The sequence below is a fragment of the Somniosus microcephalus genome, chromosome 8, assembly GCF_052327205.1.
Source record: "Somniosus microcephalus isolate GS21.2 chromosome 8, FLI_Smic_1.0, whole genome shotgun sequence".
NCBI classification, from domain to species: domain Eukaryota; kingdom Metazoa; phylum Chordata; class Chondrichthyes; order Squaliformes; family Somniosidae; genus Somniosus; species Somniosus microcephalus.
The window spans coordinates 197,141,175-197,157,574 of NC_140994.1; the positions used below are offsets into that span (position 1 = coordinate 197,141,175).

General features: G+C 42.2%; 1 protein-coding gene across 1 annotated transcript in view; it reads left to right on the top strand.

Moving 5' to 3' along the window:
- Positions 1–11,238, top strand: part of LOC147114017 (glutamine--fructose-6-phosphate aminotransferase [isomerizing] 2-like) — a 103,091-nt gene extending 91,853 nt beyond the window's left edge. The window contains exons 17-19 of the mRNA XM_085995532.1: positions 8,447–8,614; positions 9,447–9,608; positions 10,519–11,238. Of these exons, the coding sequence (XP_085851658.1) occupies positions 8,447–8,614; positions 9,447–9,608; positions 10,519–10,563 (375 nt within the window). The 3' untranslated portion in view covers positions 10,564–11,238. The remainder of the gene's footprint in view (positions 1–8,446; positions 8,615–9,446; positions 9,609–10,518) is intronic.
- The last annotated feature ends 5,162 nt before the right edge of the window (positions 11,239–16,400 follow it).

Sequence of the window (16,400 nt, forward strand, 5' to 3'; positions counted from 1 at the left end):
TTCATTAGACTCGGGAACAGTGCCGATGGATTGGAGGGTAGCTAACGTTACCCCACTATTCAAAAAGGGGGGTAGGGAAAAAGCAGGTAATTACAGACCTGTAAGCCTTACATCAGTTGTGGGCAAAATGCTGGAGTCCATCATTAAGGATGAAATAGCGGAGCACTTAGCAAATGGGGACAGGATAGGACAGAGTCAACATGGATTTACAAAGGGTAAATCGTGCTTGACTAATCTATTGGAATTTTTTGAGGGAGTAACTGGTAGAATAGATGGGGGAGAGCCAGTAGATGTGGTGTACCTGGACTTCCAAAAGGCCTTCGATAAGGTCCCACATAAAAGATTAGCATGGAAAATTGAGGCTCATGGGATAAAGGGGAAAGTTTTGGCGTGGATAGGGAACTGGCTGTCAGATAGAAAACAGAGAGTTGGAATAAACGGCTCATTTTCTGAATGGCAGGCAGTAACAAGTGGGGTACCACAGGGATCTGTCCTGGGCCCCCAGCTGTTCACAATTTACATTAATGACCTGGATCAGGGAGTCGGATGCAGCATTTCCAAATTTGCAGACGACACTAAACTAGGAGGTGGGGTGGGCTCAGAGGAAGAGACCAGGAAGCTCCAGAGCGATTTGGACAGACTGGGCGATTGGGCGGATAAATGGCAGATGCACTATAATGTGGACAAGTGCGAAGTTATCCACCTTGGGTGCAGGAACGGGAGGGCAAATTATTATTTAAATGGCAATAGATTGGGAGAGGGGGAAGTACAGAGAGACCTGGGTGTTCTTGTACACCAGTCACTGAAGGCGAGCATGCAGGTGCAACAGGCGGTCAAGAAGGCAAACGGTATGCTGGCCTTCATAGCAAAAGGGTTAGAATACAGGAACAGGGATACCTTGCTGCAGCTGTACAGGGCACTGGTGAGACCACACCTCGAGTACTGTGTACAGTTTTGGTCGCCTCATCTGAGGAAGGATGTTCTTGCCATGGAGGGGGTGCAGCGGCGATTCACCAGGCTGATACCAGGAATGGCGGGAATGACCTATGAGGAGAGACTATGTAGTTTAGGGATGTACACACTGGAGTTTAGAAGATTGAGAGGGGACCTCATAGAAGTGTATAAAATTCTGACAGGTCTAGACAGACTGGATGCAGAAGGAATGTTTCCCTTGGCGGGTGAGAACAGAACTAGAGGACATAATTTAAGGATAAGGGCTAAACCATTTAGGACAGAGATGAGGGGGAATTTCTTCACTCAGAGAGTGGTGAACCTGTGGAACTCATTGCCACAGAGGGCAGTGTACGCCAACTCATTAAATATATTTAAGAGGGAATTAGATATATTTCTACGGGCAAAAGGGGTTAAGGGTTACGGAGAGAAGGCGGGGACGGGATACTGAATTAAAGGATCAGCCATGATCTCATTAAATGGCGGAGCAGGCACGAAGGGCCGAATGGCCTACTCCTGCTCCTATCTTCTATGTATCTATGTATCTATGTTTCCTAGGATAGCTTAAAATATTTCTGTTTGCCCTTTAGGGTTTTTTATACTGCATTATTCAGGTACTGAGGACTTGATCTTGCTCTCTTTTTCCTTTTTTCTCCCCCCTTCAGCTCTTCAAAAGGAATTTTTTTACATTTTGCAAAATCTATTTAAAAAAATCCAGTTCCATTCGATTCCCATAGCTCAAAATGTTTTCTAAAGTCTTTTACATTCATATGTTTTTTTCCCCCCTAACCATTGTCACGACATAAAATATAACTATTCAATGATTACCAGAACCCAAGTGAGCTTTTAGGTTTTTCACTTTTGCCTAACTGCTGAATTCTAAATCTGATATACAATTTCACTTCACCATCAGGAACACATTGATTTCCTCTGCGAAATTGTTTGTACTTCCAGCCCGTCCTTTTGGTTATCACCATTCAGTCATAGCATGTTTCATATCTGATATAAATAAATTCCCTGCCGCCTTTCTTGCTGTCAACCTACTTACTGTAACAACTGCTAGAGAATGGCAAGTTGTTACTTGCCCTCATCACTAACAACTACCAGTATTGTTTTTGCTACCCAATTTTTCTTTCTGTTCCAATCTTTCTATGCTCATTATAATCTCACATAATGCCACTCCTTGACTTAGTTTGATAAGTCTATTCTGGACATTCTCTGCTCTCTCTCTTGGGCATTTTCTGCTCAGCCATGCTACTTGATGCTAGTTGTGGTCAGTTTTTATGCAGCCCCTCCATATTAATACCAATAATTCCACTATTTTATTCCTGATACTGGAAACTTTGGTTTATCCGGAGGTTGTATGGCCGGAAACTTTGCTCTAACGGCAGAAATCAGCAGCTGTTTTAGTTCGTTTTTTTTTCTTCTCCTAGCATTCTGTTAACAGGCAGGCTCTGGAAAGCGTCTTTGTAGCTTCGCAACAGCTTCAGAGACGCTTCAAGGTACGGGCCGAGTGTTTACGAGTGTTTGTTGTCAAATACGGAGATTTTCATCTCCGTATGCTTCAACGTTGACTTTGCATGTCCGGCACTTTTGATAGATCGGCAACACGCCGGTCCCGTCGGTGCCGGATATCAGAACTTTTCCTGTACTTATATTTCTAGAAAAGTATTTAAACTTGTATTTAACTTAGCATATCCCAATTTGAATATTTTCTTGTGTGTGTGTGTGTATATATATTCCATTAAAGTATATTGGTCTCAGTCTTGAAAATTTCAATTGACCCGGCATCCACAGCCTTTTCAACATTTCCACTGACCTTTGTGTGTAAAAATGCTTCCTGATTTCACTCCTAACTGGCCAAGCTCTAATTTTTTTTTTAAGAGTATGGCCCCTGGTTCTGCATTCCTCCACTAGCAAATGTAGTTTCTTTGTATCTACCCAATCGCATCGCTTTATCATTTTAAGCACCTTGATTAGATCACCCCTCAACCCTCTAAACCCCAGGGAATACAAACCACGTTTATGCAACATGTTCTCCTAATTTAACCTTTTAAGCCATGGTATCATTGTAGTGAATTTGCACTGTACCTCCTCCAAGGAATTAAGTCCTTCCTGAGGTTGAGGTGCCCAAAACGGAACACAGTACTCCAGATGGGATCTGACTAAGACGGTAGAACTGAAGCATCACTTCCTCACTTTTGTATTCCAACCCCCTTCAGATAAAGGCAAATTTGGCTAGGGTAAATAAAATCAGAGAGTTAAATGCGTGGCTCAAAGACTGGTGTGGGAGAAATGGGTTTTGCTTCTTGGGACACTGGCACCAGTACTGGGACAGGAGAGAGCTGTTCCGTTGGGACAGACTTCACTTGGCCTGTGCTGGGACTAGAATCCTGGCGAATCGAATAACTAGGGCTGTAGAGAGGGCTTTAAACTACAGGAAACTTTCGTTTATCCGGAGGTTAAATGTCCGGAAAGCTCTTATCTACCGGCAAAATTCAGGAGTCGGTTCAGATAATTTTTTTTCTTTTCGTTGCTTCTTTTCTCCAGTCCTGGCTCTGCAAGCGTCTCTGTAGCTAAGCAACAGCTTCAGCTAGACGCTTGCAAGCTGCGCCGACTGTTTTGAAGCTGTTGCTAAGCAACAGGGTTTGTTGCTTCACACGGAGCTCTGAGCTCCATATGTTTTAACATTAGCGCTGGTTTCTACGGCAGTTTTGATCTAACGGCACCAGGTCGGTGCCGGATACCAGAAAGTTTCCTGTGGGAGGGAGGTTTCAAGAGAGCGAAAAATAAAAATGTCAGTGGAGAAGGCAATAGAGCAAGGTAGCCGTGGGGGAATTAAAAACCAGAGCATGTCAGGAAGGGACAATATATAAAGATAAAGGTAAAGTAGTAAAGGGGGTAAAAGCAGGAATAAATTGTCACAAAACATATTTAAAATTCTTTATCTGAATGCACGCAGCATTTGTAACAAAATAGACGAGTTGATGGTACAAATAACTACACATGGGTATGATCTGGTGGCCATTACGGAGACATGGCTGCAGGGTGACCATGACTGGGAACTAAACATCCAGGGGTATTTGACTATTAGGAAGGACAGACAGGAAGGTAAGGGAGGTGGGGTGGCTATGTTAATAAAGGATGGAATCACTGCAATAGTGAGAAATGATATTGGGTCAAAGGATCAGGATAGTGAAACGGTTTGGGCGGAGATAAGGAATAATAAGGGGAAAAAGTCACTAGTGGGCGTAGTCTATAGGCCTCCTAACAGTTGCAACTCTATTGGTCGGAGTATAAATCAGGAAATAGTTGGGGCTTGTAATAAGGGAACAGCTATAATCATGGGAGATTTTAACTTTCACATTGACTGGACAAATCAAATTGGGCAGGGCAGCCTTGAGGAAGAGTTCATAGAGTGCATTAGGGACGGGTTCCTTGAGCAGTATGTTACTGAACCAACCAGGGGGCAGGCAATCTTAGATCTGGTCCTGTGTAATGAGACAGGATTAATAAAAAATGTCCTAGTAAAGGATCCCCTTGGAATGAGTGACCATAACATGGTTGAATTCCAAATTCAGTTGGACGGTGAGAGAGTTGGATCTCAAACCAGTGTACTAAGCTTAAATAAAGGAGACTATGAAAGTATGAGAGCAGAGTTGACTAAAGTGGACTGGGAAAATAGATTAAGGTGTAAGACAGTACATGAGCAGTGGTGTACATTCAAGGAGATATTTCACAACTTTCAAGAAAAATATATTCCACTGGGGAAAAAGGGACGTAAAAGAAAAGACAGCCATCCGTGGCTAAGTAAAGTAATAAAGGATAGTATCCGACTGAAAACAAGGGCATATAAAGTAACCAAATCTAGTAGGAGGATAGAAGATTGGGAAGCATTTAAAAGCCAGCAAAGAATCATTAAAAGATTAATTAAGAAAGGGAAGATAGATTATGAAAGTAAACTAGCAAAAAATATAAAAACAGATAGCAAAAGTTTCTACAGTTATATAAAAAGGAAAAGGGTGGCTAAAGTGAATGTTGGTCCCTTAGAGGACGAGACCGGGAAATTAGTGGTGGGGAACATAGAGTTGGCAGAAACGCTGAACAAATATTTTGTATCAGTCTTTACAGTAGAGGACACTAAAAATATCCCAACACTGGACAAACAGGGGGCTATGGGGGGGAGGAGCTAAACACGATTAAAATCACTAAGGAGATGGTACTCGGTAAGATAATGGGACTTAAGGCGGATAAATCCCCTGGACCTGATGGCTTACATCCTAGGGTCTTGAGAGAAGTAGCGGTAGGGATTGCGGATGCATTGGTGGTAATTTTCCAAAACTCCCTGGATTCAGGAAAGGTCCCAGCAGATTGTAAAACTGCTAATGTAAGGCCCTTATTTAAAAAGGGAGGTAGACAAAAGGCTGGAAACTATAGACCAGTTAGCCTAACATCTGTGGTTGGTAAAATGTTAGAGTCCATTATTAAGGAAGCAGGAACAGGACATTTGGATAAGCATAATTTAATCGGACAGAGTCAGCATTGTTTTATGAAGGGGAAGGCATGTTTGACAAATTTTCTCGAATTCTTGGATGTAACAAACAGGGTGGATAAAGGGGAACCGGTGGATAAAGGGGAACCAGTGGATGTGGTGTATTTGGACTTGCAAAAGACATTTGACAAGGTGCCACACAAAAGATTACTGCACAAGATAAAAAATCACAGGATTGGGGGTAATATACTGGCATGGGTGGAAGATTGGCTATCTAACAGAAAACAGAGAGTTGGGATAAATGGTTCATTCTCGGGTTGGCAATCAGTGACTAGTGGTGTTCCGCAGGGGTCAGTGCTGGGACTCCAAATCTTTACAATCTATATTAACGATTTGGAGGAGGGGACCAAGTGCAACGTATCCAAGTTTGCCGACGATACAAAGATGGGAGGGAAAGCAGTGAGTGAGGAGGACATACAAAACCTGCAAAAGGACATAGACAGGCTAAGTGAGTGGGCAGAAATTTGGCAGATGGAATACAGGAAACTTTGAGTTATCCGGAGGCGAACCGTCTGGCAAGCTGGAGCCACCGGCAAAAATCAGGAGCTGTTTTTTATTCTTTTTGTTTCTTTTCTTTTTTTGAACAGTCAAGCTGTGCAAGGTCTGTAGCTAAGCAACAGCTTCAGCTACAGAGACGCTTGCCGGGTTTGTTGATTCATACGGAGATTTTCGTTTCAACATTAGCTCTGGAGTGTACGGCAGTTTGGAGTGTACGGCAGCAGCTCGGTGCCGGATAGCACAAAGTTTCCTGTATAATGTTGGAAAGTGTGAGGTTATGCACTTTGGCAGAAAAAAATCAAAGAGCAAGTTATTATCTAAATGGAGAGAAACTGCAAAGTGCTACAGTACAAAGGGATCTGGGGGTCCTGGTGCATGAAACACAGAAGGTTAGTATGCAGGTACAGCAGGTGATCAGGAAGGCCAATGGAATCTTGGCTTTTATTGCAAAGGGGATGGAGTATAAAAGCAGGGAAGTCTTGCTTCACTTATACAGGGTACTGGTGAGGCCACACCTGGAATATTGCGTACAGTTTTGGTTTCCATATTTAAGAAAAGATATGCTTGCTCTCGAGGCAGTTCAGAGAAGGTTCACTCGGTTGATTCCAGAGATGAGGGGGTTGACTTATGAGGAAAGGTTGAGTAGGTTGGGCCTCTACTCATTGGAATTCAGAAGAATGAGAGGCGATCTTATCGAAACATATAAGATTGTGAGGGGGCTTGATCGGGTGGATGCGGGGAGGATGTTTTCACTGATGGGTGAGACTAGAACTAGGGGGCATAATCTTAGAATAAGGGGCTGCCGTTTCAAAACTGAGATGAGGAGAAACTTCTTCACTCAGAGGGTAGTAAATCTATGGAATTTGCTACCTCAGAGAGCTGTGGAAGCTGCGACATTAAATACATTTAAAACAGAGATAGACAGCTTCCTAGCTGATAAGGGAATTAGGGGTTACGGGGAGCGGGCAGGGAAGTGGACGTGAGTCTAGGTTCGGATCAGCCATGATCCTATTGAATGGCAGAGCAGGCCCGAGGGGCCGTATGGCCTACTCCTGCTCCTACTTCTTATGTAAGGCCAATATTCCATTAGCCTTTTTGATTGCTTTTTGTACCTGTGTGCTAGCTTTAAAGTGATTTGTGTAATGAACATCTAAATCCCTTTGCTCTTCCACAACTCCAAGTGTCTCGCCATTAAGAAAATATTCTGATTTGTCTTTCCTGGATCCAAAGTAGAGAACTTCACACTTCTCCACATTGAACTCCACCTATCGTAGTTTTGCCCACTCACTTAACCTGTCTTATGTTTTATAGCTTACTATGCTTCCTAAATTAGTGTCATCTGCAAGCTTTTTCTTTTTTTATTATTCGTTCCTGGGATGGGAGCATCGCTGGCAAGGCCAGCATTTATTGCACATCTCTAATTGCCCTTGAGAAGGTGGTGGTGAGCCGCCTTCTTGAACCGCTGCAGTCTGTGCAGTGAAGGTACTCCCACAGTGCTGTTAGAGAGGGAGTTCCAGGATTTTGACCCAGTGATGATGAAGGAATGGCAATATACTTCCAAGTCAGGATGGTGTGTAACTTGGAGTGGATCTTGGAGGTGATAGTGTTCCCAGGCGCCTGCTGCCCTTGTCCTTCTATGTGGTAGAGGTCGTGGGTTTGGGAGGTGCTGCCGAAGGAGCCTTGGCAAGTTGCTGCAGTGCATCTTGGAGTTGGTACACACTGCAGCCACGGTACGCCGGTGGTGGAGGGAGTGAATGTTTAAGGTGGTGAATGGGGTGCCAATCAAGCGGGCTGCTTTGTCCTGGATGCTGTCGAGCTATTTGAGTGTTATTGGAGCTGCACTCGTCCAGCCAAGCGGAGAGTATTCCATCACACTCATGACTTGTGTCTTGTAGGTGATGGAAAGGCTTTGGGGAGTCAGGAGGTGAGACACTCGCCACAGAATATCTAGCCTCTGACCTGCTCTTGTAGCCACAGTATTTATGTGACCCCCAGGATGTTGATGGTGGGGGATTTGGCGATGGTAATGCCATTGAATGTCAAGGGCCGGTGCTTAGACTTTCGCATGTTGCAGATAGTCCTTGCCTAGTACTTGTGTGGCACGAATGTTACTTGCCACTTATCAGCCCAAGCCTAAATGTTGTCCAGGTCTTGCTGCACGCGGGCATGGACTGGTTCATTATCTGAGGAGTTGCAAATGAAACTGAACACTGCACTCATCAGCAAACATGCCCACTTCTGACCTTGGATACTTCTTTATCGCAGTCTTTAATATATATGGTGAAAATGTCCATAAAATATTTATGTATTGGCACTTGATCACGTGAATAAACTAGTCCCCATTCTGAGCATTTCTAGGTTTTTTTAATTAGGTATTGCATTCTCTGAAATACTGATTGCAGTAATAAGTTTGAATAGTAATTAATTTTTTTGTCATGTCGACAGAAAATCAAAGAAATTACTTACATGCATTCTGAGGGGATCTTGGCTGGAGAGTTGAAACATGGTCCTTTGGCTTTAATTGACAAGCTGATGCCTGTTATAATGGTTGTCATGAAGGATCCATGCTACACCAAGTGTCAGAATGCTTTGCAACAGGTCGCTGCACGACAGGTACAGCTACAATTGTTATATTTCGCAGTATATGCTGTCCTAGTATTGCATTGGAGGTAACAGTACTAATTTCAATACTGTTCAATTGGCAAAGTAAAACATTACTTGAAAAGGTAAATAAAGTAAAATTTTAACTTTCTGATAATTAAATCTAGCATGATATTTTTGTATTGTTATGAAAATTTGAACCCATAATTAACTTGGTGTACTGGATAAATGTTTACTTTTGGATTGATTAACACATCTGGATGCAAAGTTTGGGGAGGGAAAGAGAAGCTAGCTTTGCTATTCTATTTCTGTAAAAATGAGAGATAGGTTAAGCATTAGTCCAGACCTTTGCAAATGTGATGGATTTACATCGTGTAGCTAAAACTAGCTGTGGCAACAAGAGAAATGAGTATATGCTGCCCTGTGTACTAAGATGGTGTTCTTCTTCAAAACGTTTTAATGAAGTTGGCCTTTGATGAAATTTTTGGCCCAATAGCAGAAATTGGATTTGGACGCTTATTTTTAAACCTAGATCTTGCTTGTGCATTAAATTTACCTACAACTGAGAAGTGAAAATCAACTGTATACACTTGTTGTACAAAATTGTCTTGTCTGAATCACAAGGACAGAAAAATCCTATGCTGTGTACATTACGTACTTGGAGGGTGGAAGTGTGAGCCGGGAATTGCAATGTGAATACACACGCTCAGTGAATGTTTTAAAAAAGTTTCTGCTTCCAGATCCTCATTATGTTATATCTTCACTCAAAATATTTCACTAGGAATTTTTATCGATGTCATAAAGGAATTTGTTTAGCAGTTCTAATCTGTGCTTTTTTTTTTAGGGCCGTCCAATAATACTCTGTACAAAAAATGATGAGGAGAGTATGAAATTTGCATACAAAACTGTTGAAATTCCACATTCAGTTGACTGTTTACAGGGTATATTAAGTGTAATTCCTCTCCAGCTCCTTTCTTTCCACTTGGCTGTTCTTCGAGGATATGATGTGAGTTAATTGTATATCTTAAGATGTGCTGACTATATAAAAATTACTGAAGTGAAAATATCCATAAATTCTCAAAAGTCAAACTGTTTAAAATACCATTCTGATACAAACTTACAACATAAGTTTTCCTTGAGGCATTAAAGGGTCCATGGGTTGTATTTGTTTAAAATGTGACAGAGAAGGAGTTACTGGAGACTCTCAACATGGCTTCTCGAAAAGCAGGTCATGTCTTCTCAATCTGATTGGATTCTTCAAGGAGGTTACTCGGCTGAAGGATGAAGGTAGCCCTGTAGACATTGTATATTTGAGTAGGGCTAACGCCAAGCATGTGTATACCATGCTGGGTTCTGAATTAGCCTGTTGAGCAGATGTCTCAGTTAATGAGCCTCTAAACGTTCATGACCAGTACCGAAAGGTTATAGCAAAAGCAAATACTGTATTACACATCTAGGACGATCCAATGGAAAACAAAAAACACCATAGTGTCCTTGTACAATCTCTCTCTCTCTCTCTTTTCTCTCCTTTCTCTTTCTCTCTTCACTCTGTTTTCCCCCCACCATCCATGGGGACCACTTATCTAATACTTAGGAACTCCCATATATATATTATATATACACACAGCAATATTGCTGGTGTTTCGTTAGCTTAAAACCCTGTTAGTCAACCTAGCTGGCAGAGTGGTCCTAGCTGGACAAGCGGCAAGAACAGTACCGGTATAGAGTACCAGTAATCTTCCTGCTGCTTCTATTTGTTAGGTTATTGGCTTGGTGGAGCTGAATGATCAAGAATGCAAAGATTCCAGGACTTAAGCATCAACCTTATTGCTGTCAATCTTGTTTTCTTCCCTGTCTATGAAGAAAGTTATGTTTTTAGTAAGTGTCCATTAACTAAATTGAATTTCTTATTATAGGTTGACTTTCCTCGAAACCTGGCCAAGTCAGTCACTGTAGAATGAAGACCTGAAACCTCCAAGCATTTGAGGATTGGTGTTCTGACCAATTTTTTGTCTTCTTTTTCGGTTATCTTTTTCTTCTTATGAAATGTGAAGGCTATAACTAAATGAAGTTATCTGATTGGGGCATGTGCAGTGATGTAGAATATGCATATGTTGCATATTTGATTTTAAATCTATATAATGTTATATATAGCATGGATACAATTTTAAGTGCCTCATCCTTAGTATCCTATCAATGAAGAAACTACATCTCATTCTTGTAGCTGCCTTGATTTAAAAGTTGAAAGGAAACTAATGTTTACACAAGCTGTATAGAATGACTCCATACAATAGTGCAATATTTACAGCTGCAGAGAAGCAAATGTCAGACCTGAGCTACAATCCTTTTTCTGTATTTTCATGGCTTTTAGATTATTTATGACTGTTTTACAAAGGATCACTTTAATTTTTCTCTTTGTCGAGGGTATCTGCAGTGATCGTGCTTACTGGAATTGTACTTTAATACAGTGTATATCTATATATTTTTTGGGTTAAGGGGGATTTATTCAAAGCTTGTGAATTAAATAAAGATGCAAGAATGATCTGCTTTTATGGTTCATTTTACAGTTACGTGTACTGATATTGAGCTTTACTGATCAGTGTGTAAGAACCAAATATTAAAAACACTTGATGGTATATATTGTGTATGTATGTCTTGTATTTTGTTTGGTAATGAGAATTCTTAGACAGCATTAGAATAAACAATTTAATTACTGATGTATCTTTTTAGCATTCAAAATGCATACTTTTTTCACCTAACACTATGTAAAATAATCATTACTTTTAAAAATTACACAGATTAAAATGCGGGAACAGGCCATTTGGCCCAACTGGTCCGCATTGGTGTTTGTCCTCCACACGAGCAGTAGTTCTAATCCCATGTGCCTGCATTGTTCCCATATCCCTTTCACCTCCTTTTCTTCAACCACCAATCTGATCTATTCTTAAAAGTTGATTGACATAGTCTCACTAATTCCAGTAATGTATTCCATAACCTCACCACTCTAAGAAAGTTTCGCTTCTTTGTCCTAAATCTCTTGCATTTAAGCATATATCTATGGTTTGCACCTGGGCACGACCGGGACCGATGTCCTAGGGGGAGTGTTTGCTAGTGCTGTTGGGGAGAGTTTAAATTAAAATGGCAGGGGGTTGGGAACCTGTGCAGGGAGACAGGGGAAAGGGAAGCAAGGATAGAAGCAAAAGACAGGAAGGAGAAAAGCAAAAGTGGAAGTCCGAGAAATCAAGGGTGTAAATCAAACATGGCTGCAGTAAACAATAATTCTAAAAGGTCTAAGAGTGTTTAAAAAAATAAGCCTGAAGGCTTTGTGTCTTAATGCGAGGAGCATTCATAATAAGGTGGATGAATTAGCTGTGCAAATATATGTAAACGGATATGATATGATTGCGATTACGGAAACATGGTTCCAGGGTGACCAGGGCTGGGAACTCAATATCCAGGAGTATTCAATATTCAGGAATGACAGGCAAAAAGGAAAAGGAGGTGGGGTAGCATTGCTGGTTAAAGAGGAGATTAACACAATAGTAAGGAAGGATATTAGCTCTGATGATGTGGAATCTGGGTAGAGCTGAGAAATACCAAGGGGCAGAAAACATTAGTGGGGGTTGTATACAGACCCCCCAAACAGTAATGCCGAGGTTGGGGATGGCATTAAATGGGAAATTAGAGATGCGTGCAATAAGGGCACAGCAGTTATGGGTGACTTTAATCTACATATAGATTGGTCTAACCAAATTAGTAACAATACTGTGGAAGAGGATTTCCTAGAGTGTATAATGGATGGTTTCCTGGACCAATATGTCGAGGAACCAACTAGAGATCAGGCCATCTTAGACTGGGTATTATGTAATGAGAAAGGATTAATTAGCAATGTTGTGCGAGGCCGCTTGGGGAGGAGCGATCATAATATGATAGAATTCTTCATTAAGATGGAGAGAAGTAGTTGATTCAGAGACTTGGGTCCTGAATTTAAATAAAGTAAACTACAATGGTGTGAGGCGTGAGTTGGCTAGGATGGATTGGGGAATGTTACTTAAAGGGTTGATGGTGAATAGGCGACGGCAAACATTTAAAGATCGCATGGATGAACTACAGAATTTGTTCATCCCTGTTTGGCATAAAAATAAAACAAAAAAGGTGAATCAACCGTGGCTAACAAGGGAAATTAGGGATATCATAAGATCCAAGGAGAGAACATATAAATTGGCCAGAAAAAGCAGCAAACCTGAGGATTGGGAGCAGTTTAGGATTCAGCAAAGGAGGACAAAGGGATTAATTAAGAGGGGGAAAATAGAGTATGAGAGTAAGCTTTCAGGGAACATAAAAACTGACTGTAAAAGCTTCTATAGATATGTGAAGAGAAAAAGATTGGTAAAGTTAAGCGTAGGTCCCTTGCAGTCAGAATCAGGGGAATTTATAATGGGGAACAAAGACACGGCAGACCAATTAAATATATATTTTGGTTCTGTCTTCACAAAGGAGGACACAAATAAACTCCCAGAGATGTCGGGGAACATAGGGTCTAATGAGAGGGAGGAACTGAATGAAATCAGTATTTGTAGGGAAATGGTGTTAGGGAAATTGACTGGATTGAAGGCCGATAAATCCCCAGGGCCTGATAATCTACATCCTAGGGTACTTAAGGAAGTGGCCCTAGAAATAGTAGATGCATTGCTGGTCATCTTCCAAAATTCTATAGACTCTGCAACCGTTCCCATGGATTGGAGGGTAGCTAATGTAACCCCACTATTTAAAAAAGATGGTAGAGCAAAAATGGGGAAACGGTAAGCCTGACATCGGTAGTGGGGAAAATGCTAGAGTCCATTTTATAAAAGATGTAATAGCAGAGCACTTGGAAAACAGTGACAGGATCGGACAAAGTCAACATGGACTTACAAAAGGTAAATCATGCTTGACTAATCTACTGGAATTTTTTGAGGATGTAACTGGTAGAATAGATAAGGGAGAACCAGTGGATGTGGTGTATTTGGACTTGCAGAAGGCTTTTGAAAAGGTCCCACTTAAGAGACTAGTGTGCAAAGTTAAAGCACATGCGATTGGGGGTAAGGTACTGACTTAGATAGAAAACTGGTTGGCAGACAGGAAGCAAAGACTTGGAATAAACAGGTCTTTTTCTGAGTGGAAGGCAGTGACTAGTGGGGTACCGCAGGGATCGGTGCTAGGACCCCAGTTATTCACAATATATATTGATCTAGACGAGGGAATATCTCCAAGTTTGCAGTCGACCCAAAGCTGGGTGGGCGTGTGTGCTGTGAGAAGGATGCAGAGAAACTCCAGTACGATTTGGGCAGATGCAGTATAATCTGGATAAATGCGAGGTTACCCACTTTTGTGGCAAAAACAGGAAGGCAGATTATTGAACAGCAATTGATTGGGAAAAGGGGAAGTGGAACGAGACCTGGGTGACCTTGTGCACCAGTCGCTGAAGGTAAGCATGCAGGTGCAGCAGGTGGTTAAGAAGGCAAATGGTATGCTGGCCTTCATAGCGAGAGGTTTCGAGTACAGGAGCGAGGATGTCTTGCTGCAGTTGTACAGGGCCTTGGTGAGACCACACCTTGAGTATTGTGTGCAGTTTTGGTCGCCTTATCTGAGGAAGGATGTTCTTGCCATGATGGGAGTGCAGCGAAGATTCACCAGACTGATACCTGGGATGGCAGGAATGACGTATGAAGAGAGATTGGGTCGATTGGGCTTGTATTCGCTAGAGTTTAGAAGAATGAGAGGGGACCTCATTGAAACTTATAAAATTCTAACAGGACTAGACAGACTAGATGCAGGAAGGATGTTCCCGATGGCGGGGGAGTCCAGAACCAGGGGTCACAGTCTAAGGATAAGGGGTAAGATATAGGACTGAGATGAGGAGGAATTTCTTCACCCAGAGAGTGGTGAACCTGTGGAATTCTCTACCACAGAAGGCAGTTGAGGCCAATTCATTAAATATATTCAAGAAGGAGTTAGATATATTTCTTAAGGCTAAGGGGATCAAGGGATATGGGAAGAAAGCAGGGACAGGGTACTGAATTTGGATGATCAGCCATGATTGCATTGAATGGTGGAGCAGGCTCAAGGGGCCGAATGGCCTACTCCTGCTCCTATCTTCTATGTTTCTATGTCCTCTTGTTCCAGATCCCTCAACCACTGGAATCATCTGTTTCCATCTACTCTGTCCCACCCCTTAATAATTTAAATATTTCTATCAAATCAACCAGTAACCTCCACTGTTTTAATGGAAACCACCCCAATTCTTTTGTCTTTGTAGTTCCTCATACCAGGCAGCTATCTAGTGAATCTCTGCTGTGCCCTCCCTATTGTCTCAACATTTTCCCTATAGTGTGGAGTGCAAACTTCGCACAGTACTCCAACTGTGGTCCTTTTTAAAGTTTTAAATAGATTCACCATTATATTCTCTACCTTTTGCCATAAAACCAAGGGCTGGATTTTGCCAATGGGGAGCTTTTGGAGGCGGGACTCCCACTTGTCGGGTTTCAGTCCTGCCTCCATCAACTTCTGGCCAACCCACGCTATTTTCCCTTGATTGACCTTGTTAAGCCCGCCCAGCGGGCTTAGCAGGCCAATTAAGGGAAAGCCGGTTATAGAGAATGTCAGCATATACCAGAAATTCGGGTCGGGGGCTTCCCACGGGTGTAAGCCCCCGACCTGCACTTACCTAGCGTGCCAGCAGTTGAGCTATAGGGCCCCGTGGAATTCCGATCCGGGGCCTGGCCCAGCTGCCGGCGCGCAGTGCTTGCGTGTCCCAGGGGCGCAGTTAGTTCGAAGCGTCCCCTGGGATCACGTGGGCCATGGGCAGCCAATCGGAGCAGGGAATGCTCCATTCATAAGTCTGACAGGAAGACCTGTCAAGACTTATAAATACTACGGCCCCAAAATAGCAGTAAACCTTCAAATAATTTTTTTTTAAAACACACTTTTTAAATAAACTATAAATTACATTAAATAACTATTTTAAACAATAATTTAAATTTTTGAAAAAAATAATTTTATATTCTAACGGGTCTAAAAATAAACTTACCTTGCTTTAAAGTATTTAAAAATAATAAACCTGTGGGAAAAAATGTTTTAATTTTAATTAATTGATCACTTACCTTGTGAAAAGCAGGCCTTACGCCTGCTTTTTACATTTCTAAATTCTAAAGACTCACCCTCCCGGAGAAACCTGTATATAAAAAAAAAATGAAGTTCAAAGCACGCGCGCAGACTCCCCCGCGCACGCGTTCGACCTCTGAACCCATGCTTTCAGAGGAACGGAAGTGCAGGATTTCCCGCGCATGCGCAGTGCATGCAGGAAACCGGCACTTCCATCGGGCCCACAAGTGTGAAGCTGTCAAACACTGACATTCTCTGTAGTTTGATGAGTTCTTGAATTCAAGACTCATCAAAGCTCTTTATTTAGCAGAAATTAGATGGTTGTATTGGAGAATGCAGCGGCCATCTGTTATCTCTGCCGCGGAGGTGCGAGACTCTCCGCATACCCAACTCTTGAAGCCTGCAGGAAGAAACAAAGTTAAGTAAGCTTTTTTTTTAACACTTTCCACTTACCTCACATACCTCTCCACACTTGCACCCATCACTCACCACCACAGCGCACTTTTGCACCCCTCCGATCCCCACAGACTACTCGCCTCGGTGACCCTCGGGAAGCCTGCAATTGTGTGGGCAAAATGGGGATAATCCTCTAAGTGGCACTAATCCCCTTCCCGTCTCCAAGGAGACGGGACCCGGCGTGGGTCAGCTACCCGCC